Source organism: Melozone crissalis, unplaced genomic scaffold, assembly GCF_028551555.1.
Source record: "Melozone crissalis strain CALT ecotype California unplaced genomic scaffold, PUWL_Pcris_2 ptg000042l_1, whole genome shotgun sequence".
NCBI lineage: Eukaryota > Metazoa > Chordata > Aves > Passeriformes > Passerellidae > Melozone > Melozone crissalis.
In genome coordinates, this window is record NW_026535820.1 from 22,973,500 (window position 1) to 23,000,646 (window position 27,147).

General features: G+C 41.2%; 3 protein-coding genes across 10 annotated transcripts in view; 1 reads left to right on the forward strand and 2 right to left on the reverse strand.

Annotated features, from left to right (window-relative positions):
* Nucleotides 1–3,720, forward strand: part of GNAL (G protein subunit alpha L) — a 180,092-nt gene extending 176,372 nt beyond the window's left edge. For both annotated transcript variants that reach the window (XM_054284575.1, XM_054284576.1), the window contains exon 12: nt 1,998–3,720. In XM_054284575.1, coding sequence (XP_054140550.1) covers nt 1,998–2,144 — 147 coding nt within the window. In that variant the 3' untranslated portion in view covers nt 2,145–3,720. The remainder of the gene's footprint in view (nt 1–1,997) is intronic.
* Nucleotides 3,397–27,147, reverse strand: part of MPPE1 (metallophosphoesterase 1) — a 31,654-nt gene continuing 7,903 nt past the window's right edge. Inside the window, exons 1-10 of one of the 5 annotated variants that reach the window (XM_054284581.1) lie at nt 16,690–16,754; nt 13,044–13,419; nt 12,583–12,691; nt 11,819–11,922; nt 11,208–11,288; nt 9,261–9,369; nt 8,272–8,343; nt 8,036–8,158; nt 7,124–7,264; nt 3,397–5,719 (exon numbers count right to left, since the gene is read on the reverse strand). In XM_054284581.1, the coding sequence (XP_054140556.1) occupies nt 5,537–5,719; nt 7,124–7,264; nt 8,036–8,158; nt 8,272–8,343; nt 9,261–9,369; nt 11,208–11,288; nt 11,819–11,922; nt 12,583–12,691; nt 13,044–13,318 (1,197 nt within the window). In that variant the 5' untranslated portion in view covers nt 13,319–13,419; nt 16,690–16,754 and the 3' untranslated portion in view covers nt 3,397–5,536. Of the gene's footprint in view, nt 5,720–7,123; nt 7,265–8,035; nt 8,159–8,271; nt 8,344–9,260; nt 9,370–11,207; nt 11,289–11,818; nt 11,923–12,582; nt 12,692–13,043; nt 13,420–13,540; nt 14,933–16,409; nt 16,656–16,689; nt 16,755–27,147 lie in introns of those variants that run through there. The other 4 variants (XM_054284579.1, XM_054284580.1, XM_054284582.1 and 1 more) reach the window with 4 other exon arrangements.
* On the reverse strand, nt 17,683–25,269 carry LOC128942253 (centrosomal protein of 290 kDa-like). Of its 3 annotated transcripts, none has more exons than XM_054284585.1 (7): nt 25,203–25,269; nt 23,900–24,033; nt 23,238–23,318; nt 21,814–21,904; nt 20,943–21,129; nt 19,961–20,058; nt 17,683–18,691 (listed from the first exon to the last, which is right to left on the reverse strand). In XM_054284585.1, the coding sequence occupies exons 1-7, from the start codon at nt 25,233–25,235 to the stop codon at nt 18,563–18,565; spliced, it is 753 nt and encodes a 250-aa protein (XP_054140560.1). In that variant the 5' UTR covers nt 25,236–25,269; the 3' UTR covers nt 17,683–18,562. The 3 variants fall into 3 exon arrangements, with proteins under 3 accessions (XP_054140560.1, XP_054140561.1, XP_054140563.1); XM_054284588.1 differs by having other exon boundaries at nt 18,604–18,715; XM_054284586.1 differs by lacking the exon at nt 23,238–23,318.

Here is a 27,147-nt window from a genome sequence, read left to right on the forward strand (position 1 = left end):
AGGCTGGAATCCCTTGGATTTCAGTCAGGGAGCAGCATGGGAGGGGTGGCTGGGCTTGGGCCTGCACCTCAGGGCTGGGCTGGCAAGGGCATTTCCCTGTCCTGGAAATGTATCTTGTGGGAAATCCTCTGTCCTTCAGCTTGGGCACATCCTTTCTTCTCCCAGACTCTTCCTGGAGGCAGTGTGTCTTTGTGCTCCTGGGTGAGGCTGCTCCCCAGCCCTGTTCTGGTGTTCTGCACACAGGGCTCTCCAGCTGCTGATGTTTAGTTTGAATACATCCCCAGTGTGCATACACCTCTGTTAGAACAGTGGCATGGCCCCTCTGGTTCCTGTCCTGCTGGTTTTACAAAACCTGAATCTGGGAGGTGAAGGAGCTGCTGCGCAAACACACAGGCCAGGATTCCTCAAATTTGCATGTCATCCTGACTCCTGCAGTGTAGGGATGTCAGTATTAAATATTCCTGCCTGGAAAGCAAATGTTCTTTCATCAGTGTCCCGGGGGATTTTTTTCCCCCTGTGAACTGGTGCTGAGTAACACACTACTTTTCAAAGTGAGTGTCGAGTAGGGGTGACAATTCTGCATTTATCTTCAAATGAGAGGACTGCAAGAGCTGTCACATGAAAAAAACAGCCAGCCCCCTAATATTTTGAAAATACATCCTATGGCATGCTGTGTATGTAACCAGGACACTGTGGGCAGCTTACTGCCATAGACATGAGTGAAATCAGTGCATGATAAACACAAGCAGACAGTTCTCAGTATTTTTCATGAGGTTAAGCATCAAACTTGGTATTGAAAATCACATGGTAAGAAAATAATTTTTAGACTGTGTATGAACACCCCTGTGGAATCAGTGTTGAATGTGGAATATTTCCTAAATTACCTGGAAAAAGTCTGCAATTTCTTGTTGATCTAATTGTCTAAATCATGGCTTCTAAATGCCTATAGTTTTGCATATCTGTAGCTTCAGGTATTTAAAAGGTCAAACCTACACATAAAATAAATCCTGTGTTAAAAATATATGGTGTAGCCTGAGTGAGATGGAACACTCTTCTGTTGTTTAGCTAGAGTAATTTATAATAAAATTTAGAAAATAGTTATAGAAATCATTATCCTAAAACTGACCTTCTGCTTTCATGACATTTTGTTTATATTCTGCAAGATAATGGTCTAGAATGGATTTATATTTGTCAGTCCTATAGTAATACAGAACAAAAATTAGGATATATTTTTTGAATATATGTTTTAAGATCTTGGGGAATGTTAACAAGATAACCATGAGAAAAATGATCCTTGAAGTTAGAACCTAAAAAGGTTTGCAGTAGCCTTGAGAAAATGTAATTCTGTATGGTCTGATGTTTACTAGATTTTTGCATGTTTTATTACTCTAAGTGAACCCAGCCACTCTGGTGACAATTCCACCAAATTGTGGGCTCAATGATGACACCAATCCTTCAGCTGGCTTAATAGGTGCTCTAAGTGAAGGTAACTTGAGGGGCCCACAGACAAGAAGCAGAAGCAGTAGAATGCTGTTCTCTGCCACTGCTGGCTCCACAACTGGGAGGCTTTTGGTTTTGTGCTGCTGATGTAAAACAAGAGTTCAAGAATTTGCCACATGATGGCACCAGAAAAAGAAGAGGAAACAATTCCTGGGGCAGCTGCATGGCAGGCTGCACAGCTGTCAGCAGCACAGATTGGGCTGCAAAGTGATGCACAAATGGTGACAGCCTGTGCAGTTAAGGATGGCATCCGTGGTTCCCACTAATGACTCCTGTCCTGACCCCAGTATCCATAATGTTTTGTAATCTTCATTTCAGATTTGTCATTCAGACTGACCAGACCACAGCCCTCCCTTCCTTTTGTTTACTCTTTTTAGTGATATGTGTACAGATTTCCCAGGGCTCCTGGTTCCCCCAAGTCTGTAGACTGCTGAGATGGGAAACATCTCACGGCATGGCCCCTGATGTTTTTTGTTTTTGCCTCCCTGTTTGCACAGAGGATAAGTACAGCGAGTGGGGACGGCCGGCATTACTGCTACCCACACTTCACATGTGCAGTGGACACAGAAAACATCCGCAGAGTGTTCAACGACTGCCGAGACATCATCCAGAGGATGCACCTCCGCCAGTACGAACTCTTGTGAGGGGGATCACCGTGGAACCTGTGGTTTTAAATTCTTTGCTCCTTACTCTTTCTCTTGATACTACCCCACACAGGGTGGAAGAATATACTATAGAAAAGTCAGTCTCTTCACTTTGTTTACTTTTAATTGTTTAACCTTAAAGCTGATTTGAAGCAAGTTTGGGTTATTTTCCCTTCATGCTTTTTTGGGACTATTTTTGTGCTTTATTTTGACATGCCACTTCTTCGTCATTCCACTAAGCCCTTTGGCTACCTCTGTTCCCTTAGGTTTTTGTTTTTTTAAAACTGAACGTGACCTGCTAAATTTTTTCCAGTGGGTTAACCTCAGTTCAGACCGGTATGTCATCTGGATGACACTGAAGTCATACCTATCCCTCTGTGTGGGTTTCCTTTTTAACATGACATTGAAGAGTACTTGATGGGTGAAAAAAAGATTAATGCACTTTGTATCAGGTTATTAAATACTGTTGAGGAAGTAGACACACAATGTAGCAGCACCACAATATTTATTACTCTGTCACAGTTTTTAGCATTTCTGAGTTGCAGGTCAACTGATAAAGTGACCTCCTCTTTTAAGCCGTTACTGGCACAGGAAGTAGAGTAGATAATGAGAGGAACGGTGAAGACAAAGCAATTTTTCTGGGGTTTTGGAGCTAAGTGTCTCTGCACACCTCAGGCATTTGAATTACAGCTACTTTTCAGCCTGTTGCATCTAGGCAGAAGATTTACCACCCTCACTTATGTTCTTTGTGCTGTCCACAAATGATCCTTTTAGTTCTGATCATTCTTGGACAACAGTCCTCTCCCTATATATATTTTTTGTTTTACTGCTGGTTTATTATATTGTACAGACTGTAAAATGTAATATTATTTTGTACAACTTTATTGAAGAAAAATACTTGTAGAAGATCTTTGTGCCTTGATTATGGCTGTACCTGTAAAATGAGCTAAGATGTAAGTATGTTTTTGATTGCGCTGTACAGCTTGATGTCAACCTTACCTGCAGCAGTGACTGGAGGTAAGAACTTTATCTGTAGAGTTTAGGGGTTTTTTTCTGGTTTATATAAAAATGCTCTTTAGTATAAAAATTATAAATTATGCAAATTAACCACTTACCTTTCCAAGTAAGGTATTACAGTCACCGGATGTTGCAGCAAACATGCCTTTCTCTTTTGAAGTCTCAGCTTTAAAACATTGGAATTCATTCAAGTGTCCAAATTGCAACCTGGTGTTGTTTTAATGGGAAACAAGGATTTATTTTATTTTCTTTTTCTTTCTTATTTCTTTTTTTTTTTTTGTCCTTTATATTTAGAAAATATGTTTGGTAATTCTTTGGTCATTCATAGAACTTCACAATTGCACAGACCGATTGTGAATGTGTAAAGCACCATTATATAGAGCTCTTCAATCTTTGTACCAACAGCGGCTTTCATTGTGCAAGTAAATAGCGAGAAAGAAGATAAGAAAAAAAAAAAAAAGGTGTATAAACCCTTGTGTCTGGCCTAAGAGAATTACAAGATGACATTTTTATTTCTCTTTTAATAAAGAGACACATTAGAAAATTATTTTATTTTAAATATTGTAGAATCAAAATGTGTGAATATTTCTCAAACTTGAATAATTTATGCAAATGACATTCTCAAAACAAGTTGTGGTACAGTACAATATATAAAAAGCAAGAATTGCTGTAGCAATAAGGCATGTCCTTTTTAGTAACTATAACACTGCTTTATATTTTATACATAGGTGTTTTATGTCTGTGACTATATACTTTTCCTGTGTCCAAGATAACCTGTACAAATGTCTAAAATTACAGTTGCAATAACAGAAACCTAGAGAAGTGTTAGACTACATTACTTTATAGAATGTTTTACCACACTTCGGACCATTCCCCCCACTTCATTTTAAATTTAGGGAGAGATGAAGAGCTAACACAGTCCCCACACTGGCATATAAATCAGCAGGTTTTATTAACTTTTTACTGTATTGTTATTAGTTATAAACCCCAATCAGTCATCTTTTTTAAAATCAGACTACAGTCCAATTGAGAACTTGTTTCCAGTTGAATATAAAACAATCCCATTTTAGATGCTATAATATGACCATTTTCTCTTCCCAGAAATCTCTATGTTCAGTTTACTCGTATTTCCCAAAAAGTGAAAGGCTGGGTGGAATAAACTAACAGTAAACAGAATTTTCTTATTTGTCATGCCAAAGAAAGTAATAGAATGAATAACAAAAGATAGTATTTTTTTGTTTTTAAGCTAGCCCCAGCCCAGGAGTTCAGGTTACAACTCCCAGCCTCTGCAGGAACATCAGCAGGAAAACTGGTCCTGGTGTGAAGTAGTCCCTCTGTTTTTTCCTGGGATGGGTGGGGAGCAGCAGTAGGCTTGTCCCACCTGCCCCCACACACTGGAGACACTGAACTCAGATTTGTCTTTGTGGCACAGCTGGTGGCCTCTGCCTCCCCACAGAGGAGCTGGCGCAATTCAAAATGTGACACTACCCTAAAGTCAAGGGAGCTTGTGGAATGTAAAATAAGGTGCATTCCTATCCCTGGCTGTAGACTGAGGGCTGAGGCATAGGATAATGTTACTGCAGCTGTATTTGACCTTCCTTCTTGCAGGAGATTGGCAACTGGAGGGCCCCTCACCACAGATCTCTGGGATGCAACAGGGCCCTCTTTTTTAAGCTCATCATAGCACATCTTTTTGAAAGCAGCAGCTTGAGGTGTCACCCTAATTTTTTTTAAAGCAGTTTTCAAGTGTGTATCAGCAAACTGGATCCTCGAGCTTTTCTTACCCGTGTTGTCTGGTAGATGGATAACTGCAACTTATAGTCAGCTAACAATTTACTGTGTCAGGAACCAGAAGATTTCTTGTCCCAAACCACAGTCCCTTACACACAACACTAAAAAGGTTATGGAAATCTGCATCTCTCAGTGCTGATGCATCCAGATTCTGCCTGACCCTAACAAACACAAGTATGACATTTGAAGGGCCATGCAGCAATAAAACAGAGAAGCATTTCCAGTTTGCAAGATTCAGCCTCCACCAGGGTAAGACACAAGTGCAGACAAGTGATGAGGCTATAGGATTTACATAATGTACAGTTACACTTTTAATATACATATTTGATACAAAAATTATAGCAGGAAAAGGACTCATTTGATTGTCGAATACAGTATTTTTGTACAGCATGAAACGTTCATTTCAGTTAATTATTTATCCTGTAGTAGTCATATCAGCTGTATAGGACTTCTATGGTATGTGTAAATGCAACCTGCCTTCAGACTAGCAGTCAAATTAGGTCATTTGCTGGCATGAATATAGTCTGATGTTTGACTGTTCTCAGCTTTGGTATTTCAGTGACTGAATGCAGATGTCTGGCTCTTCATACTGCTTTATGCTTACTGATTAAACGCTGAGCAAAATAAAACGGTGGAGTGAGAAGCTGAACATGAGCTAGTACCAGGATCACAAGCAGAGCACCTGCTGCACAGTAGATAGTGAAGACTCTGCTCTCAAATGGAAGGAAGCATTTTTGGAGGGAGAAGTCAGTTGGTGTTATGCTGCCCTGGAAAAGAAATGAAGACTGTCACTTTGCTGTGTTACAGTGGGTTCTGAATCAGGAGTGAACACCACAGCTGTCAGATCTCCAATTTCTAAATCCCTATGTTGGGGGGCAAGGGTTGGGGCCAGTTTCCTAGTACCAGTGCCTTCTCCGGGGGGCTGAAGAGTCCATACCTTGTGGTGCTGGACACTAACTGGAATATTCACCAGGCCAACACTAGCCCAGAGGCCAATCTTCCCATCTAGCATAAAGAGCTGGGCTCCTCATCTGATCTGCCTTCAAGAGAAGCCTAACTTTAGCTGCTGCAAATCCACCTGGAAGGAGCCTTTCCAAGCTAAAGTTAGGTTTTGTGAATGTGCCCCTTCCTTCCCCAAGCCCCCCTCCTTACCCAGTACATGCTGCAAAAACACATGTTGGCTAATCCAAATTAGGAATAGGAACTTGAGCAACAAAGAACTTTGTTGGGTTTTGGCTTTACTTTGCAGTTTAAATTAAAGTTTACAGCAGATTGAGGCTGAGAGTTCAAACAGTAGTGAAGAGGATGCCACTTTAATTAGCCAACCTCTTGTTTTGCAGTGAAGATGTGCTGTCTGGCGTGTGCAGAGTGTGTGTGCAGTTTGAAGGCAGCTACTCTCAGGACTATGAAATAAACAGAACTACTTTCAACAACACATATTAACAGTTGCATAAAATGAATTTAAACATTTGGGGTTACCTGTGTATTAAGCAGCCTAAACTCAACAGCAGTAAAACATGCATAAAAGATTTCCCTCTCCAAGTCACAGACTCCTCTGTAAACAGATCGTAGGTTTTGCTTCTTACTCCAAGTTTCTAAGAGTTCTGTTTTATTTTTGAACTGGGGAACTAATTGATTTACCTCTAAGGATATACTGAGCACTGGAACTGCCTGCACAAGCATAACCAACACACTGTATAAAATGTGAACTGGCAATGAGGAGGCTGTGGGCACGTCACAAACACTTTCACTGCATTAATGCACACGTTTGAAAACCATGATCACCGTGCAAAAGGGTTTGAGGTGGATACAGTCTTGTTTTCATAGCTGGTAAATCAGCCAAGCCAAACTGGTCTTTCTACTGTTCAGTGCACAATACTGATTATTTTTACAAGTCAATAGTTTACAGTGCACCCTCTTTCTAAGAAAATGTACCCAGATACTAATTAGGTCTTTAGCAGCGTTGCTTTGTACCACACGGAACATGTGGCTCCCACAGATGTACTTTATAAAGTGGATGCAGTGTACTGAGTGGGTTGGGTGGGTAGGCAGTTTTTTTTTTATTATTTTTCGTTTTTACAGGTAGAATCAGTTTTAAAATATAGCTGACTGCCATGTTGATTTATCTATGAAAGTTATCTGACAAAAATAAAAAAAAAATTAAAACTTACCATGATGAAACTAGGATTGTTTCTATTCCTCCAACTGAATGATGGGACACTGATTTCTGGAATTTTCCCTGCATGCAGCACTTCACAAGCACTATGAGTGTGCCCACTGAGAATCAAACGGGGCTGAAACCACCATAGCAGCTAGAACACAAAATGATAAAGCACAAAAATTATGTCACAGCTAAAAAGAAATTGAACTTAAAAACTCCTTTTTTTCCTTTGAACATTATGGCAATTCTCATATTCTTACAGAGTTATTTCTGTAAACTTCTGTTTTCCAGTAAGAAGTCTGTTGGTATTGCAATATCAATGAAACCCATTTAGCCCCTGATCCCAAGTACTGGGCTTTTTTTTTTTCATACAGATCAGAACAAAGGCAACAGCATGCTGTGGATATCACAGAGAAAAACTTTGGGTTTAGTAAAGCAATGCTGTTTTCTTGTCTAAGGAGGAATCTTGTAATGACAATCTTTGAGTGAAGACATTTATGCAGAAGGAAAAAAACAATGATCATTGAGTTTTAAGGGAATACTTTACATTTTTTTGTAGTTACTAATTCAGCAGAAATAATGCTTTCAAAGTGTTGGAAAACTGTGGCTTCACACCAGGTGTGTCAATAATTTACACAGTACGGAATGCTGAAGTGGAGGTAATGGCAGCACAGCAGATTTAAGAGTCCCAAGACTTAGGAGCTGTACCTGGGAAACCTGGCAGGACCAAGGCCAGGATTGGTCAGGATTCTCAGGGGAGCAGCTCTAACAAGCAGCCTCTCCCAGGCCTCATTAGACAGCAGCAGCTGTGCTCTGTTTGTCTCAGCCAACAGCCTTACCACAATTTTTTAACCTATTTATATCTACAGTCATGTCCCCCTCTCACCCACCCACTGCCACTCAAGTTCCCAAGAAATCAAACCTTTTGTGATGCCTCTTGAGACAGCACATCATACTTCTCTTTAAAGGGGATGTTTTTCTCCTCTGGAGGAGCAGAATCTTCTCCAGTGCATTCAGCATCACTTTTCCGATAGAGAGGATAATGCTGGGAGTAATTAAAAGCAAGGATTGGTTGTTAGTGATCCAGCCTTTCTGCAACAGTAATATATCCACAAAAACAACATGTCAGTATGTTGCCTCACCTCACCTCTAACACACCTGTAAAAGGATGGGTTCTGAAGCTGGAAGCTTTTCCACATCACTGCATCTTTTGTTGGAGTGATTTGGTTTCTGTGAACAAAATTAAGCCATAGAAGGGGTGACAGTAATTAAAGAAGAGTTAGGCTTTAAGGGGTTAGGGAGGGTGGGGTTGTTGGATTTGGTTTTTGTTAAGCAGTTCAGCTCAGTTATTCTACCCACTGAATGAACTCCTAAGTGTTTTACTGTGGACTGGTGAAACTCCCCATTCTGTACATGCTGTAAATACATTTCTGACTGTGATGCCTTAAGCTTTAGCTTTTATATTTTTCAGATTCTGTGCTGCTTTAGTGTGTACTTTTGAGCTTCATCAGCGGCAGAAAGCAGCAGCAGCAGGATCTCTGCACCAACAAGGCAAAGGAGTTTGAGGGCAGCCATGGGGAGATAGAGTCTGGCAGTTTTTCCACTGGGAGCTGGTTTCCTGATTGACTGCCAGCCCAGTCACTCATGCTGCCTACTGTGCATCCTGTCAGCCTATGGAAAAGGGAAGAGGAAGGAAATACAAGAAGCAATTTGATATGATGAAAAAATACAATTAAAACACTACTAGGGTACAAGGAAAGGATTGCAGTAGAATAAGGAATCTAAAAGAACATGCTTGAAGGGTATAAAACAGAATAATATCCATAAATATAAATGCAGGATTATGTATCTGGAGTCAAAGGGAGGGTTACAGAACTGCCATTTCTGGGAACAGAGGAAATGACACTCTGTTGGCAGCACTGACAAGGAAGTTGACACCATTGGTGCTAAGCAACACTGTTAATAGTTAAGTAAATATGGTTGAGAGGGATATGAGGGGAGAAAGACTGGCTAACAAGTTGCACTGTAAATCGGAAGCAGATTTTTTTCAGGACAGTCTGGTTGTATGCTGGCTGTGCTACAGTATCAGCATTCCCATGGTGGCAGAGGAGTCTCTGGTTGTAATCAGATCTTTAATAATCTCTTACCTGCTGGGAGCAATTCAGTTTGTGAGAAAGTGCCACAAGTTTTGCCTCTGAGGTACGGCAGACAGCACAGCCATCACCCTCCATGGCTACACTGTTCACTAGGACAAAGCTGGAAAATACCAGGGGGTGGGCAAAGAGAAGTGGGGAGGACAGGAAGGCATTTGTTGTTCATTCACAGGTGTGGGATAAACTTCATTTTATAAAATGCAAGTGTTCCTGAGTTGGACATAGCTCAACAAAGCAGCAGAATGTAACAGCTCCTGAAATCAGGTGTTCCAAATCCTCCTCTGAGTATCTGTACCACAGCCATGTCTCTGCCTGGTTGGCTCCTTTATGCAGTTGCTGATTAGGCTGTACAATGTAGCTTATGCTTCATGCTTACACTAAAGATTTTTTTATATTTAATAGATACTTAAGTTGTATTCTAGTGGAATGTTAGAAGTTCATCACTAAACTAAATTGTGAGGGAAAGGAGAACTTGCTTCTCTCCCCACCCAGTTTAGACCTCAGAGACAGCATTTGAGACACTGAATTTCTTCAGAACAACTGAAAAGCTGAACAGCACTGCATTTGGGTGACTCCCCTGAACAAGCTTAGTTTTGTACTTTGCAGTCTCTGACACATAACACAGGATTTTATTCTTAATAGAAGGCTTCCCTGTAGATTTCAAATAAACTTAAGTTCTGCCACAAGATTCATATCCATTTAGTCACACATTCAGCTTGAGATACATCCCCAGTTCAATTCAGTCTGTTTAAAAAACAAAAATAAGCTGAATGCTTCACTTAAGAGATACTAGTCAATAGTAAAACAAAAATTAATTATCTTTTAGCAAATTAAGCTGCTTTTATACCATAGATTTGTTGTAAAATAGTTTATAATTTCAGAATATTTATTTTAGGCATATTAATAGTGCAGCTCATTGCAGTTAATGGATACCAGACACGCCATCTGCAACTGCATAGGAGAATTCTGCCGTGCTGTTTTATCAAAGGAGACATGGAGATGTTCCTTAAGAATTATTTTTTAAGCAGCTGAAATACATATCTTGAGGACCCCACATCTGCATGACAAGCAACAGCTTTATACTGAGCATTCCTGAAGCTCATAGATCTTCCTAAAATAGACACAACTATTTCCAGACCTGTTCAGAATTTTTAATTAAACCTTTATGTTTTCTTAATTAAGGGAACCAGTGCGAACCTGTAGGTTTTGAATCTCACATTTCCACGAGTGAGTACAACCCAAGGGCACAGGTGCCAAACACAGAGTGGCAATGGGCCTTCCCTTCCTGAATCTGAGGCTTCAAGACCTTTCCACAAACCCAGCAGTGCCTTCCCTCTTTGGGTTCCTGCACGGTCTGGAGGTACCAGAGCACCCAGCAGCCAAGTGCAGCCACGGAGACACAGCTGTGAGAACGAATGCACCGAGGTCTGCTCCAAGCCAAAACCAGCTCGAGCATCACAACCCCACCTTGTGGAACAACTGCAGACACACAACTGCTGTGTTCCCCAATTCCTCAAACAAGGGTTAAGCTCTGCAGACTAAAGAAGTTATTAAAATTAATGGAACTCCTGATTTGTAAACACAGAGGGGGTTGGTTCATGCTTCTTTATCCTGCTATGTTTACAGCCATGGCTCATTAACAGCTGCAAGGAAGTATAAAGGCACACCAGAGAAATGGATTCTGACTCCACAGTACTTTTCCATTTAAAAGGAAATTGTTACACTTTACACAGCAGCAAGGGTCAGACCAGCCCAAGCACGTTCCACCCGGTAATATTGGGATCATATTCCAATATCTAAGTTCAGCTTCCTGTCCATATCAAAGTACAGGTTTGTACAAAGTGTTTGGGGTTTAACACATCATAAGGTAGGTGATTAAAAAAAGGCCCTAAGTGAAGAATTCCCATACTATTTCATTAGAAAAAAATTAAATATACTCACTTTATTCCTTTCCGAGTTATCAGCTTTCCTGAAGTGAAGTTGAAAATCTTTTCAAATCTATTTACCTTGTAAGGAGTCATTCTGTGTGACAGAGCAAAAATACAACTGAGTAAGAAATTGCCATTGGAACTCAACTGACCCAGTTGCTTTACAGTTTGCTGACCATTCATGCAGCTTGCTGCTCCAATATCCAGCTCACACAATCACTCAGGAAACTCACAGGGATGCTCTGACACCTCTTGTGTCCTCCAGCCCCTCCCACCAGTGCAAACACCAGCACAGTGAGGGCACTTACACTCTCCTGTGCTAAAGGGAGTGCAAATATGCTCAGGTGCCTTCCTAAGGAGGAGGCCCAATGCAAGGAAAAGCAGCTTCAAGGATTCCATGTCAGTGCAGAAGGATCAGCTCTGAACAACCCTCATATGGTCACAGAAGCATAAACCTGTTCTGTGCACAGGCCTTACTCTAAATTACAACCCTTTCTAATTTGATTGTGATCAAAAAGTTTCTGTATAAGCACAAAACAGGTGCCTCAGACCCAGCACAGTTACTGTGGGCAGGCTGGCACTTCATTCTTGGCACCTGTGTGCTCCTGGCACCAACAGACTCACTCGTAATGAAATCCGATGTCGTGATTGCCAGCGATGGCCACCAGCTCCGTAAAAACGGAATGCCTGAACATCTTCTGGAACCTCCTGACATCATCTGCCCAGGCCTGCAGGAGAACAACAGAAGAAGAAATTGGTGCTGTTCCACAGCATCACAGGTTTTGTGGTAGCTTTGCAAGGCAAGGTTTTGGTACTGCAGGGGCTGCAGGGGTGGATTCTGTGGGAGTCTGCCCTGTGTCCCACAGAGCCAATGCAGCCAGCTCCAAGATGGACCCACCACTATCCCAAGGCTGACAGTGCTGCTGGGATTACAGAATTAGGGAGGGGGCAAGAAAGGAAACTCTGCAACTGCAGCCAGAGAGAGGAGCGAGAATTTGTGAGAGGAAGAGCCCTGCAGACACCAAGGTCAGTAAAGGAGGCAGGTCAGTTTGCACTTTCTCTCCCCTCTCCAGCTGAGCACGGAAGTGACAAGGCAGCTTTGTTGGGCATGGGCATCCAGCCAGGGTCAGCCCATCACAAGCCTATAACACAGAGGCACAAACTCAGATGTTTGCATTTTGTAAGTTTTATAGGAGGCACAAAACTGTCAAGGTACTTCCAAAAAATGAAGGAGAATCACAACATTTCAACTCCTATGTGTAAAGCTAGAAACTTCTACCAACAGGACAACTGAAGCAGTATTAAACAAAGCTTTGCATACCTAATCTGCTTCCATTTCCTTCAAGAAATCCTCATTTTTTGAAACGAGACAGGTGATGATGCCATACCTGAGGTGAGCTCCATTTTCCTTCATCGAAAACATCTCCCAGAATAAAAACAATATCTGGCTGCAGTAACCATAAGGCAGTTTGAAAAGATCTCTCCATTTGCCATTCCCTGAAAGGAAAACACAGAACCAGTTATCACTGCCTTACTTCTGGATCCTTAGCTCTGAATACAGAGACACAGCCTGGTGATAGGAATGGGAAACTGGCTCTTACACACTGAAATATGAAAATATATTATGAAATCCAAATTAAATACTTAGAAATAAGGTGTAAGGACAGTAGGTGTGTAATTCCACCATGAATCAGGACCAAGACATGCAAGAAGTAATACCAGCTGATTAATTTTTTTCATTACAATTCTAATGAAGTGCTGTTTAATAGAACAGTGAATTGTTGTCCCATTAGCTACTACTAAAAACTCTAAAACTGGCTAGAGATAATTTTAAAAAATTAATAATTACCTTCTTAGCTTATCCAGCCAATGTCCTTTGATTTCACCAAGCAGGTGTGTATCAGCTAAAATGATGGCCTTTAGGACTGAAGCTGAAGTCTCTTTTTCAGCCATGTGAGCTCCACCTTTCAAGTTTGGCCATCGGCATTGAAATATCACCACATAGTAAATTAAAAATTCACAAAATATTAACACTGAGCTGACAAAGCACACAAGTTTCAGCAGAAAACAGAGCCTCCTCTTCAGAGGGAGATTCTTCACAGCAGTTGAGCTAGAACTCAGCATTGCAGTACCAGCATAAGGCAATGGCTCAAGTTCTCCTCTCAGATGAAAACAGCTTGGGATACTCAAAGGATCACATTGGGCTTTTTGTCAGCACAAAATCCCTGTGGAGAAAACACAAAATAAAATATTCATTGAGTCTGCATTCCCTATGGGAAGCTACCATGCAAGCCCTACAGTGTTAGCTTCTTGTCACCCTGAAAGGCTTGGGAATATGTAATTGACCTAAGGAATGAAGTTCTCCTCCAGGCACACAGAGGCCAGCTGAGCACAGAACTGCACTCGCTCCCACCAGCACCAAGGAAAGCAGATCACAGCCAGCCAGCATCTTGGTGCATGAGGCTTTTTTTAAGAACTTCACAGTGAAAACACTATGAGTGGGGGTCAAATGTGGGTAAAGAGCTTAGGTTGAACAGCAGCTGCAACAAAGGAAAAAAAATCTGTTAGGATACATATAGAATCACTGAGGTTGGAAAAGAACCCCAAGACTGAGTCCAAGCCTTAACCCAGCACTGCCAAGTCTGCCACTAAACCATGTCCCTAGCTGCCACATCCAAACATCTTTTAAATACCTGCAGGGACTGTGGCACCTCCACTTCCCTGGGCAGCCTGTTCCAATACAGAACAACTCTTTCCGTGAAGAAATTTTTCCTAGTATCCAATCTAAACCTCCACTGGCAAACTTGCGGCCACTTCCTCTTGTCCCATCACTTATTTGGGAGAAGAGACCAATGCCCCCCCTGGCTACAGCCTAATTTCAAGAAGTTGGAGAAAGCAATAAAGTCTCCCCTCAGCCTCCTTTTCTCCGGGCTAAACAACTCCCAGAGGACATCTTCTGGCACAAGAAACAAAAACAGCAGAACATGGCTACACCCAATCAATTGCATTGCCACCTTTAATATGGTTCATTGTAATCTCCAAGAACCCAGGGCAATTCACTATCCCAGAACAAGTTTACAGGATGTTCCCAGGAACAGAGGCACATTTAAACAGGTAATTAACTAATGCTGCTTCATCTCTGACAAGGGGAAAACAAGAAACATTTAAGCTTCAGAAAAACCAAACTTCACCGCAGCTGTAGAGAAACAGTTAATGAGCCCAAACTGGTAAGCTAACTCACTGTATTTACTGTTTTCTGCTGCCTTGGATACCTTGTAACCTAAACAGGGAATTTACTCCTTTTGAAACTCGAGTATTTTTTTCTGTTTGTTCCAAGGCCCTTGGCAGGAACATTTTTTCAGGGTAAGTGCCCACAAGAAAGGGCCCAGCTGAGAGTACAGAGGCACCAGCCCTCGCTCTCCAATGAAATCCCTCAGTTTCCAGCTCCAGCCTCTCAGGGTCTCAGTCTGAAAAGCACTGCAGGTCTGAAAGCCTCGCTCCTTAAAGGTAAACTCTGCAGCATGGTCACAGTGAAGGGACTCCAGGGGACCTATAGAGATGCTGCTTCACAGGCTCAGGAAGAACTTCCAGAGAAATCCACAAAATGTGATCCCCCACCCAACAACAGGCTTGCCATCACAGCACACATGGGCTGCAGCACAAAAGGACCCTGAATCAAGGAAACACGATGCATAATATTATCCTGTGCCTGGAGATGGTTCTGTTGAGACCATGGAGTTTGGCAATCAAAACATCAAAACTTTACTGTAGGAGTCCCCACAGAGTTTGTGTCATCACTAAGGAAAATAAGGAACACTTCTAGCACATTCCTACATAGTCACTGGGTAGAAACTATAATTGCAGCTTTATGGAAGATCATTTAGTAAGGTAATTTCAGTGCTTAAAATACAACTTTAAATAATAACCATGTTATGTGCTCAGTCTTTGTAAGTATTAGGTTGACTGATAAACTCTTCAACAGGTTAAGGTCATCTTTTACTTGACAGCTAGAAAAAGTTTCAAATGGCACAGTACTGTCCCAGTAAAAACTGAGGTGTGACTAATGATGACAGTAGGTTTCTGGGAAAAACACAATCCCACAGAAAGCTCAAGCTCCTTGTAAGTGACCTTCAGCTTCAGACATGAAGTTTCATTCTATTTGACAGATAACTCTGAAGTTGTTAAGAAACAATTTTGGTTTCTAAAATAGATAAAAATCCTAATTTAGGACTAATATCCAGGATGTGAGCAATTACTCAACACAGTATTCAGTGATTAGCAGACGAAGTCTGAATTAGTTAAATCTGACTACAGCTGTGAATATTTGGTACCTTTGAAACTTTATACTCCAAATATCAGGAAAACTGGGACAAAATTACAAATGCACACAAAATTGTTGTGGATTGTTTCTAAAATCTTGGCCTCAGTTATATGCAGAACACAGAACAAGGTTGAATTTCTTCACTGTCCTATGAACTAGCCCATTTGATTTATGTCTTATGGAAAGTGAATACTGACACATGACTATTATATTATTTTTCCAACCAAAACCCTTATTTGATAATAGCCACTTATTTTCAAACACAAGCTTCCTGTATCAGCACTACAAAGTACTTATCTGAGACAAAGAACCACTAGCCTGCACCATGAAATATTTCTAATATGCATTATCAAACAGTAGCATGACTAATACTTAATTGCATGGAATTCAGTTCTACCTAAACTTGCTTTAGCAGGAAAAAGCCACTGGCCAAATGTCACAATTCCACAATATGTGGAACTACACACATAGACTGAATAATCTCTTAAATAGTCATCTTGCCTGCATTTTAACTAGCAAACAAAATAACAACACCTTGCTTGTACGTCTCACAAGGAGCAAAGATCAAAGCAGAGGTATCTGCTAACTGGCACAGCAACAAGGACAAAAAGACAGGCAAATTCTTATCCACAGAATGTTATTATCCACAAATTTATATGGCTTTATCCTGCAAAGTAGGAAGTAGTGCTTATTTGGAAGCAGACTTTGGTAGTCTGAGACAGTCTCCTCTTCCAACAAAAACAGCATTAGTTTGAACAGAAAATGCCAGTAGGTAATTTAACTTACATTAGCCATAAAATAAATCCAGTAAATAAATAAATAAACAAATGAAAGTCACAGCTTCAAGAGCAAACTGATACCTTCAAGTCAAAAAAAAAAAAAAAAGATACCCACACCAACAAACCAAACCTGCAATCAGTAGAATATGAAAATATCCTCAAGGCAGAACTGCCATTTTCAAAAGTCTCCGGCAGCAACAGCACAATCAGTGCCCCCGAGCCGGTCCCTTCCACACACGTTCCTCCTCCCGCTGATTGTCACTGGCTGGCAGCCGTGCCGCAGATGTGGGGCTGGCCAGAGGCGCCCCATCGGCACCCCACACCGCCAGCCTTCCTGATAGTGAAAGGAAAAGCGGAAAGGGAAATAAAAAAAGAAAAAAAAAACCGAACCCAACCTCATAGAAAGTCGGCGATGCAGATCGAGCTGAAAGACAGCTTCTACTATTGGCTGAGAGAAATCCCTGCCCACTTCGCTCTGCCACCTGCCGGCCCACGGCTGCTCCCATCCCATATATCCGATCCCATATCCCATATATCGGATCCCATATATCCGATCCCATATATCCCATCCCAGCTGACCCCCGCCGGGGCTGCACAGCCGCTGCCGGGTGCAGTGCCGCTCCCCCGCACACGGCTCATTATTCTCATTAGAGCAGATTCCCCCACCAGAGCCGGGAGACTTTAGTTATGAGAAAAGACTGGAGGATTCCTCACTGTTTCTTGTTCTGTTCGACATTTAAAAATCAGCCTGTGGACGACGACAATTACTGAATCATTTAACAAGGGGACCAAAGTGTAAACATGCTGAAAGTGCAACTTTACACCCCAGCACTGTGGGTAAAAAGACTCCAGTAACTGGCACTGCTTGCTTCTCCAGCATTCACGTTTATTTTACTCATTAGCAAATGTTACAAACATTTTTGCGCTTATAATTTTCTGTTATACATGCTATCCTCCTTATTTTCTTCCATGAGGTTTACTGGCAACACAGATTTGCATTGGTCCTCTTTTGTTTCCCTTTCCCATCTCTTGTTCAGATCATTATCCAGGTTTAATTTACAATGAGCCAAGAACAAAACAAGGGATCTATAGCCAGAGCAGGCACAAGGAGTTCTGGAGCTTTACCCTATCACTTGGTGAATATGCAGCTCTGAACACTGCACATGCTTTGAGGCAAATTTCTTTATTAAATTACAACTGCATAAAACTGTCCTAACAAACCAAGTGGGACACAAGAATCTTTCAGTCCTAAGGATGAAATCCTAATCCTACTCCTAGTCCTATCCCTCAGGAGTGTCCATGTATTTTTATGAAGCTAAAGAAGCTGTATTAGTTTATTAGCAAGCTAAGTCTTTCTACCCTAAGCAGTTTTCACTGCTCTACCACCACAATGTCACAAAGGTAGAGATCTGCACCTTTCAGAAAAACATAGTTCTGCAATGTAACTATGTTAAACTTTTGTGCCATGTCATTACCAACAGGCTGAGATTCAAATCTCCCAAGGTTCTGCAAGCTACACCTGTAACTGGGAGCTGTCTCCTTCCATTCCCGGCTCACCCTCTCTGAAGCAACATGACATTTCTGCCTCATGGACTGTAACTTTCTGCACTCCCACTTTCCTTTTCAGCTCTTCAAATACCAGAGTTCTTCAAGCTCTTGAATCAAAAAAGAGCTTCTGAGGAATTATTCTTTTGATGATGCAAAATGCTCTGAATACACTTTCCAATTCTGAACGCAAAATCCTTCCTTCATCCACAATTTTTCACTTATTATTGGGATTGAAGAAAAATTCCAAGCAGAGATGTAGCATTTTTCTTCTAAGAAATCCCTCTGCAATAATTTAATGATATAATAATTTCTGTTTGCATTAGCACATCCTTAGTGTTGAAATTCACGCAGACTGACAAATCTACACAGTTTGATTTTATGTAGCTTACAGAAAAGGATAAATTGGGAAAATCTGAAAAATAAAACAATTTCATTTTATTCCCATACACACCCATAACCAGAATATATTCTGCAAGTGGGAAAGAGATGGGTTTGAAACTTAGTTGAATTTATGCAGATCAGAATTTATTTAAATATATACACAAACAAACAAAATCTAGGTCACGAAATACAACATTTCCAAGCACTTGTCATAATGAGATCACATTGCTGAATCTATATTATCAAACTATGGTACCACTTAAGCAATGGTAGGTTTAAATGTTGCAGTAATTATAAAAAATATGTAGAAACTCTAGCTGGCATTAAATTACCCAGTAGTTACAAATGTGCAGTAAAAGGAAGTCCATACATTACACTGATTTGTTTCAAGCACTTTTCATACTCATTGTTGAGTTTCACAGATTCCTGTACAGCATGTTTTAGATCTTCTACCTCTTCAAAAAAATCCTAGAAAAACCCAGAAATATTCACCTTAAACTCTTTTTTCAAAGACATTCTCAGTAAGAGCTAGTCAGGAGGTGAGTTATTCCAAGACACTTTCTGTGATTTTACCAGTGTATGGCTGAGTTATGCAAACACAGCTATGGTGAGACACAGCAATCAACTATAACCTTAGGTAATACTTTAATAATTTCTGCCCTGAACACACAAGCAGAGTTCAAGTTATGTTAGAGGCTAGAACACAGACTAGTAATAGGAAAAATCAGTTTTAAAAAGGAAAAAATATGGATTTACCAGACAGCTACAAAATGACAGTCCAATATGACAAGGGAATAATGACACATTCTGATTCTTTGTAAGTCAGAAATTGTTGGGAAATAAGTGGACAGAAGAATATAATCACCCAAGACTTCAATTCACCAATCCTTGAATGTTCTATCTACCAAAATAACAATGTGTAACCATCTATATTTGACATTCTCCTCCCTATTCTTCCAGCATCTTTAAAGAACAGCTACATACATATGACACACAGCAACTTAAAACTACCTTAAAAAGGGACCACAACCTGAAGTTTATGTATCTCTCTTGCCAGATGAAGCTCTCAGCCACACCTTGTCCCTGATTCCCAAACACAGGGATCTAGAACTCACCCTGCTTAATGCTCTGCAAGTTACACATCCAATGAATTACCACCCTCTTTTACAGTTACCCCTGCAATTAATACCATAATGTTATTTAGTTTGGGAGAAAGGACTGCAAGGTAAGAAAAGAGATTATTTTTTAAAAAAAATCCACAACAAAAAAACAAAAAGACTTGAGGAACAAGCAAAAATCAGCTTAAACAATTTGCTGCTGAAAATAAAACCTTATGCATTAAACTGCATTAAACTGAGTCTTCTATAGTTGGGTAAGAGCTCAGCATCTTGTTACATAACTTAAAAAATTACCAAATGTTCACACAATTTTTACACCTATAGATCTAACAAAAAATTCAAAGCCTCTGCCCTCCCTAAACTTGGAGTTCTGTCAGAGGCATAACTTTGACATGCTTAAGTTCAAGAGAAAATAGTCTTCCTTAGCTGAGTGGCCCTTCAGGACATGAATGTTTCAAGGAGTCACTCATTTCCATCTCCCTCAGAATGCCATACACTGGTTTCTTTATCTATTCTACTTGATAGCAACATATGTTCAGCCTAAAGAAGTTTCAGCTCAGGCAGAAAAGTTTAGTTTTTCAAAATCACCTACTGTTAAGCTTGTCTTAAAATAAATTACCTTGTCTAATCCAGCTAATTCATTTTTTAGTGCTCTCTTTTCTGCAGACAACCTTCCATTTTCTTTCTTCAGCTTTTTAATCTCCTTCAACAATAGCTCTATATTCAAATGAAAAAATGTAGAGTTCAACCATTACAGTCAACCTCCCCCTCATATGAATCATATTACAGCTAAAGAGCTGCCTACCTTTTGTGATATTAGAAAATTATAGTTCAGCTTCTTAACTACCTTTTTCATACAGTGATTTATTCTTAAGAACTGGCCCTGCATATCCCTGTGAAAGATATCAGGATCTGCCAGTTGGATAATCTGGATCTGCCAGATTCTTAGGTGTGGGATTATTTTAAAAATAATTTTACAATCCACAAAACACACATCACATGCTTTGATTATCTTTTTCTGGCTCATGAGAGGGTCACATCAGCCCTTGCTGTTATACATATGCTGAAAAATATGCCTACATTATATGATCTCATCCATCTCTTTTCTATGCTTTGAAGTGGAAGAGGATCACACCTTAAATTCTGTATTTACTTATGAGAGGAAGAAGGTACTGAAACCAGCACTGTCCAGGCTTGTCCAATGTTTTAAGGCTAAAACCAGGTTATTCTGTGACCAGTGTGTGAAAACCAAAGCTGGTGCAGCAAACACTATTACTAAGAGATCTGCACAGATACATCTTACTAGAATAAATACCAGCACTAAACACAGCCAGCACTCCCACCTCTGACTACAACAACAGATCCGTTTCAGAAAAAGAGAAAACAGCAAACATTTTATCACAAACAAATGCAAGGAGGAATCCTAGATTATAAAATGCTATTTTTATACAACCAGTTTTCAAAAATGAAAAAAAACATTTTAAATACTGCTGGTTGAAGGAGAAGAAATAGCCTGGAGTGGCTGTTTCTGGAGAAATAAAATGCATTCTCTCTGCTGGGCATACTGGAAGGAACATCATCAAAATAAACAGTACCATTACCTAAATATCTACTGCAACAGGCTTCCTTCTCTGCAGAAATGTCCTTGTGAGAAGCTACTCCTCCCTCTGGGGTTTGACTGCGTTTTCTAGAAACAGCACTAGTTTTCCAAGAAACCTTTTTACATTCCAGTTGCTCAATTCTTTGCCTCTGCTCTTGAAGATTATGCTCTAGCTCATTAATTTTAATCTGTCAAGAAAATCTTTTTTAAATGCATAGAAAAAGCACAGTTCAACTGAATACAAATGGAAACATTTCCCAAATGCAAACCTAGAGCCTTCAATTGCTGATTTAAAAACTACATTCACCCAAAGAGTCCGAAAGGAAAAAAAAGCAAAGCACAGATGAAGAAATTATACTGGTGAGCTGGAATGCTCAATCCATGCCTGAAGAGGCAATATCCTCTTGAAGCTTCTAGAACTGCTCCTGACCACACAATCCCACCTTCACTCCAGTTGTGATGCCAGGCTCTTTGCACAGCAGGGCCACAGACCTTGCTATCCAAAAGAACACTCTTTGTCTTCATCTGGTTTGCCTTCTGCTGAACTTCTGAGAAAAATCAGCTCATGACACATGCAGGAAAACACCAGGGCTGGTGCAAAGAGGTCACAAGGTGCATATACAATTGGAAGGAGGGGTTGGTGGATGAGTAAAGAAAAAAACAAGGGAAGACATCTTTGTGCTACAGATACACCAACGACAGAGTTCACTTCTAAAGCAAACTACAGGCTACCCCTCCAGTATCCCTGTCATGGGAAACTAAGTACAAAAAGAAAAGCATGGTCCCATTTCACAAATGTAAGAATTACTTTTCAGTCTCCCTAAAAGCTTATGTTTGGCTGTTTGATACCAGCTCCAACAAATTCTACTTACAGTGAGATTTTTAATGGCTTCACTTTGCTCCTTGTTTGTTTTGGTTTCTTTAACATAACGCTTCTGTAGCTCATTATACATCTGAAGCAGTCTAAAACAGAAATGTATAAACTGCTGTGAAACATGAGAGACAACAAAATGTGGCATCATTTATGGTCAAAGTATTAGAGATGACCCACAGAGATCACTTGACCTGTAGCTGTGCTGCAGAGACTCCTAATAGAAATATTCAAGATGGCAGTGAATGAAATGTGACTGTCAACACAGAAAGAGAAAGCAGCAGAAAATAACAGCAAAGCAAGTTAAAAGAATGGTCTGTATGGATGGCAAAGAACCCTTTTTACTCGGCCAGACTGAGGATCCCATTGTTTTTGTCCAGCACACATGGCCACACTGATTAAACCTCAGTGCAAATCACTCTTTGAGGGAAGACAGCAGCAACAGGAGGCTGGCAGTGACTTTGCAGAGTGTAACATAGAGCATTTCATCCCCCATTAGCAAAACAGGAATAGCAAAAGGACACTCCTAAAGGATTTTAAAAAGTTTTTCCAGCACCAATCAAGAACCCATGATAAGGACACATGAGGCAGCTCCCAGCTCTCTGTGTTGCACAAAACATCTCATTGCTTCCAAGTGTGTGGGTGTGAGGATATGAGTGAATGAAATCTATGTGAAAGTGAGTGGGTAAAATAAATGTCAAATAAACAGATTAGGGTTGTTAGCTTTCTCTCTGATATTATTTTGCATTGTGTTCTGCTGTACTAATTTCCCACTATATTTCATAGCCAACATACACAAGGCCCACAATTCAGCTGATGGACATGAGGAAACATTTTCCCTATTTTTTTAGGAATTACAGTAAGAGGTGCCATTCATAATAAGTCATGACTGCACACCACAAGCAGGATGAGCAGTACTGTAGCACAGCACAGCTTTGTGCAAGAACATACAAACAAATGCTAGGGAAAAAAGCTAGGTCAGGTTACCTACGTGCAATGTAGCACAAGGCAGGTACAGCACTCAATTTAAAGACTAAGCTGAATTTCTCCTACATGAGTGAGCAATATAAAATGAGCTGAGAAAGGTTCCACAAAATAGAAGTGAAACCACAAAATTCTAGGTTAAAAAATCTTTACAAAGATCATATGTGTGCACATAGACACATGAAGAAGGTTGCTAGCTCATTGACTTTTTCTCAATGAATTACTTGAGAAAGAAATCCAGTTTGCTCTTTGCCTGGTGCTATATTCAAGGTTAACCCAAGATTTTGTAATTATTTTTAAAATATGAAGGGTTTTCCATTGTTTCAAAGGCTGAAAGCCACTTGCATGACAGCTTTAAAGAAATCAAGTGACTTAACCATGAATATTTTCTACACTACAGAGAAGAATATTTCTGTGAAGAAGCAGTTTCCAAGAACTCACCTGACACTGTCACTCTCTAGAACCAGATCCTTGCTGTCTCCACTCTTAGGCCACAAATGGGTTTCTGTTTGAACCTGAACACTTAATTGAAACAAACACAACAGCTTCATAAAATCATATTTCACCAATTTCATTTAATTGAACAAAGCAACTGAAAAAGGCCAAGTTACTTTTCAGTTTGATTTTATGGTAGAGGTTTCCAGGCAGGATCACAAACGCACCAAAACTTGAGCCTTGGAAGATTTTTGTGATCTGGTGTGTAAATCCTGGCAGAATACCCTCCAAACCACTAGCACTACAGTTTTCCAGGTCCATAGGTCCTAAATCTTTTAAACAGCATGGATGCTGCTCAATTTATCTCTATCTTACTACTTTTTAGTGGAAAAAAGTGTAAAAGCCTTTGTAGTTTGACAGAGTATTACTTTTTGATATGAAAACTGTTTCTTTCACTACAATAAATTTTGTACAAGATGCCCCAGATGTCCTTTGATCCTCTACAGACTCCCAGCATTTTTCACCCCACCATCCTGTTCACAGATGGCGCCTCAAAATACACAGAGCAGACAATACCTAGCTCATCTTAAGGACATGCAAACAGAAGTCCTGAAATGCTGCACTTTCAGGAAAAAACGTGCAAAAAAGAAATATTTGACAATTCTTACTCTCTGCTTGTGCCATGCATTAACTGCTGCAGATACAGTTGTTCTTGGATCTGACCCAGATTCCTTTCTAGCTCCTTATTTTTTATGTGTAGTTTTTTCACCTTCTTGACTAACTGCTCATTTTCATCAGTGAGCTGAAAAGGAAGAGAATGGAAAAACAAAAAATCAAGGAACATCTTCAAATCAAATCTTAATTAAGCTGATAAGGCTTCAAATTAAAACCCTCTTCCAAAAACTTTACTACATTTTTCCTGAACCATAGAAGCATCTAAAAGGAAAATAGCAGGAAAAACAACTAGCTTCAAATTTTATGAACATTTGACTACAACAAAGTTCCTTTAACACATATCTATTAAAGGTGTCTAATGTAACTTCATCATTCATTAACTCATTAAGGAATGTAGGGAACTGGTTTTGCATATAAAAATAATCACAGAGCGACAAAGCACCCAAGTTATACTCCTAAACTATCAACACCAGCTCTGCAACCAAGCTGGTATTTATTTTTTATTTAACCTCACCAGAAACAAAAAGACAGCCACGCTGGCTGAACTTCTTGCATCCATGTCTGCTGGACCTTGCCCAGCAGTATGCAGTCATATATATATAATATTATATAATATTTTATATATTATTATATAATTATAGAGTAATATGAGGCAATATATATCTATATGCATTTTGTAGATATAATTATATATATATATATTAATGTATATATAACATATATGTACATATATATTGTATATAAAATAAACAAAGCTATATATAAGGCAATTTATTATACATACATAATACATATAACTATGTATTTATAGTTATATATATAACATATATAGCTACAGGGTATGCATATATATAGCATTTATATGCGTATATATATTAATTACTGTATATATAATATATAATATAACGTATATATATGTATATAATATATATGTATATATATACATGATATATAAAGCTATGTATAAGGCAATATATGATACGTATATAATACATAGAACTGTATAGTTCTATATATAACATATATAACTACAGGGTATGCATATACATAGCATTTATGTGTGTGCATGTGTGTATATATATGTACGTACATATATAAAAATATTATTAATAAATACACAAACATATATAAGTGTAATGCTTTAGCCTACAAGGTACTGAGCACACCCGACGCCCTGGGCCAGCGCCGAGCCCCGCGCTGCGCTCTCAGCCTGAGCTCGGCCCGAAGGCAAACCCGGCCCAGCCGAGCCTGCCGCGCCCTCCGGGCCGGGCTCTCGGGAGCAGGGGCGGCACTCACTTGGAGGCACCTGTGAACGACGGGCAGCGCCATGGCGAGCGCCGGGGCAGCGGGCGGGATAAACCGGGTCGGGCCCCGTGATAGGCCGCCGGGGTAGGCCGGGATCAGCCCCAGGATAGGCCGGGACAGGCCCGAGGTAGGCCGGGATAGGACGCCGGGGTAGGCCGGGATAGGCGGGATGAGCCCCAGGATAGGCCGGGACGGCCCCGGGATAGGCGGGACGGGCCCCGAGATAGGCCGGGATAGGCCGCCGGAGCAGGCCGGCATAGGCCGGGATAGGCCGGGACCGACCGGGACCGACCCGGGATAGGCCGCGAGCCGGGACGTCAGAGCCGAGCGCCCGCCGGTCGGTGCGGGTGCGCTGCTGCCGCCGCCACCGTCGCTGCGGGCCGGGAGCGGAGCGGAGCTCTTGCCTAGCCCGGGGCGGCCGGGCCTGCTCCGGCACCGGGAAACAGCCCAGTCCCTTTCCAGTTGTCATTAGTGTTATTCGCAGGTTCAGGTGTGTGTCAGTCTCAGGGTGGCCTGCGCAGGGCCAGGAGTTGGGCTCGATGATCCTGCTGGGTCCCTTCCATCTCAGCAGGTTCTGTGACTCTCTGTGGTGGACAGGCACAGACCGGGAGATACTTAGAACTCTGCCGGCCGCAGATGGCACGGATACACCCACACAGGCCAAGGGAGAGATCCCTGCGAAAGCAGCTTCTGCGTCTCCCCTCATCACAACTGGTAGAGGCTGTCCCAGGAGATAGCAGCGTGCCTGGAAATGCTGCTGCCTCCCAGGGAGCAGGGGCTGCGTCCTCGGTGCTGGGGTGCTTGCTGTTGCTGCTTCTTTGCCTTTTGTGTATAAATATCTAAAGAGAGGGTGGCCAAGAGGAGGGAGCCAGGCTCTTCTCCGTGGTGCCAAGCAACAGGACAAGAGGCAATGGGCACAAACTGACCTGCAGGAAGTTCCGCTAGGATTTGAGGAAGAACTTCTTTACTGTGGGGTGACCACACACTGGAACACATTACCCAGAGAGGACACATTACCATATGGACACAATCCTGTTCAGTGTGCTCTGGGATGGCCCTGGTTGAGCAGGGAGCTTGGAGCAGATGACCCACTGTGATCCCTTCCAACCTAACCCAGTCTGTGATTCTGTGATTTGGGTTTTTTATTTTTCTGGGGGTTTTTTTGGCAGACCAGGCTGCAGGGCACACAGGCAGGACAAAAGCATTCCACCCTCAGGACTGCACCTTACAGACACCAGCAGGCACAGGAAGAGCAGCTATCACAGCAAGACTGACCCAAAGCAGTGACTATTGCCTGCTGGTCTTCCAGGCCTTTGTCAGTAGCAGTTTAAAACCCTTCCTGTTCCTCTCTCATTTGCTAGGTCTCAAATCTGAGTCTTCTCTTGTTCTCTGCATCTCCTGTCTTTGTACAAAATCTTGCCTCGCTCATTTCTTAAAGCACATCACATTTCCTTTTTTTCCTTTTCCATTTTTCTACTTTTTTTTTGTGTTTAGTGTTGCCAGATGCCACCTGCCCCTCCATCTTGACCAGGTAACCCACCTGATTGCAGTGCCTGGCAAATTTTGCATAGAACCAATCACAAAATCATAGAACACTAAGGGTTAGAAGGGACCTTTGAAGATCCTCTAGTCCCAAGCCTGCTGCCCTGTCCCACCAGAGCAGGTTGCCATCCAACCTGGCCTTGAACACTGGCCAGGGCTGGGGTACCCACAACCTCCCTAGATAACGTGTTCCAGTGCCTCACCACCCTCACAGTAAAGAACTTCTTCCTAATATCCAGCCTGAATTTCCCCTTTCTATTTGTACTCATTACTCCTTGTCCTATCACTGCTGTTCCTGACAGAGTCCCTCTCTAGCTTCCCTGTAGGCCTCCTGGATTCTGGCAGCTTGCTGTGAGGCCTGAAGAGCCCCAGCTTGCTCAGCCTGCTGTGCCTG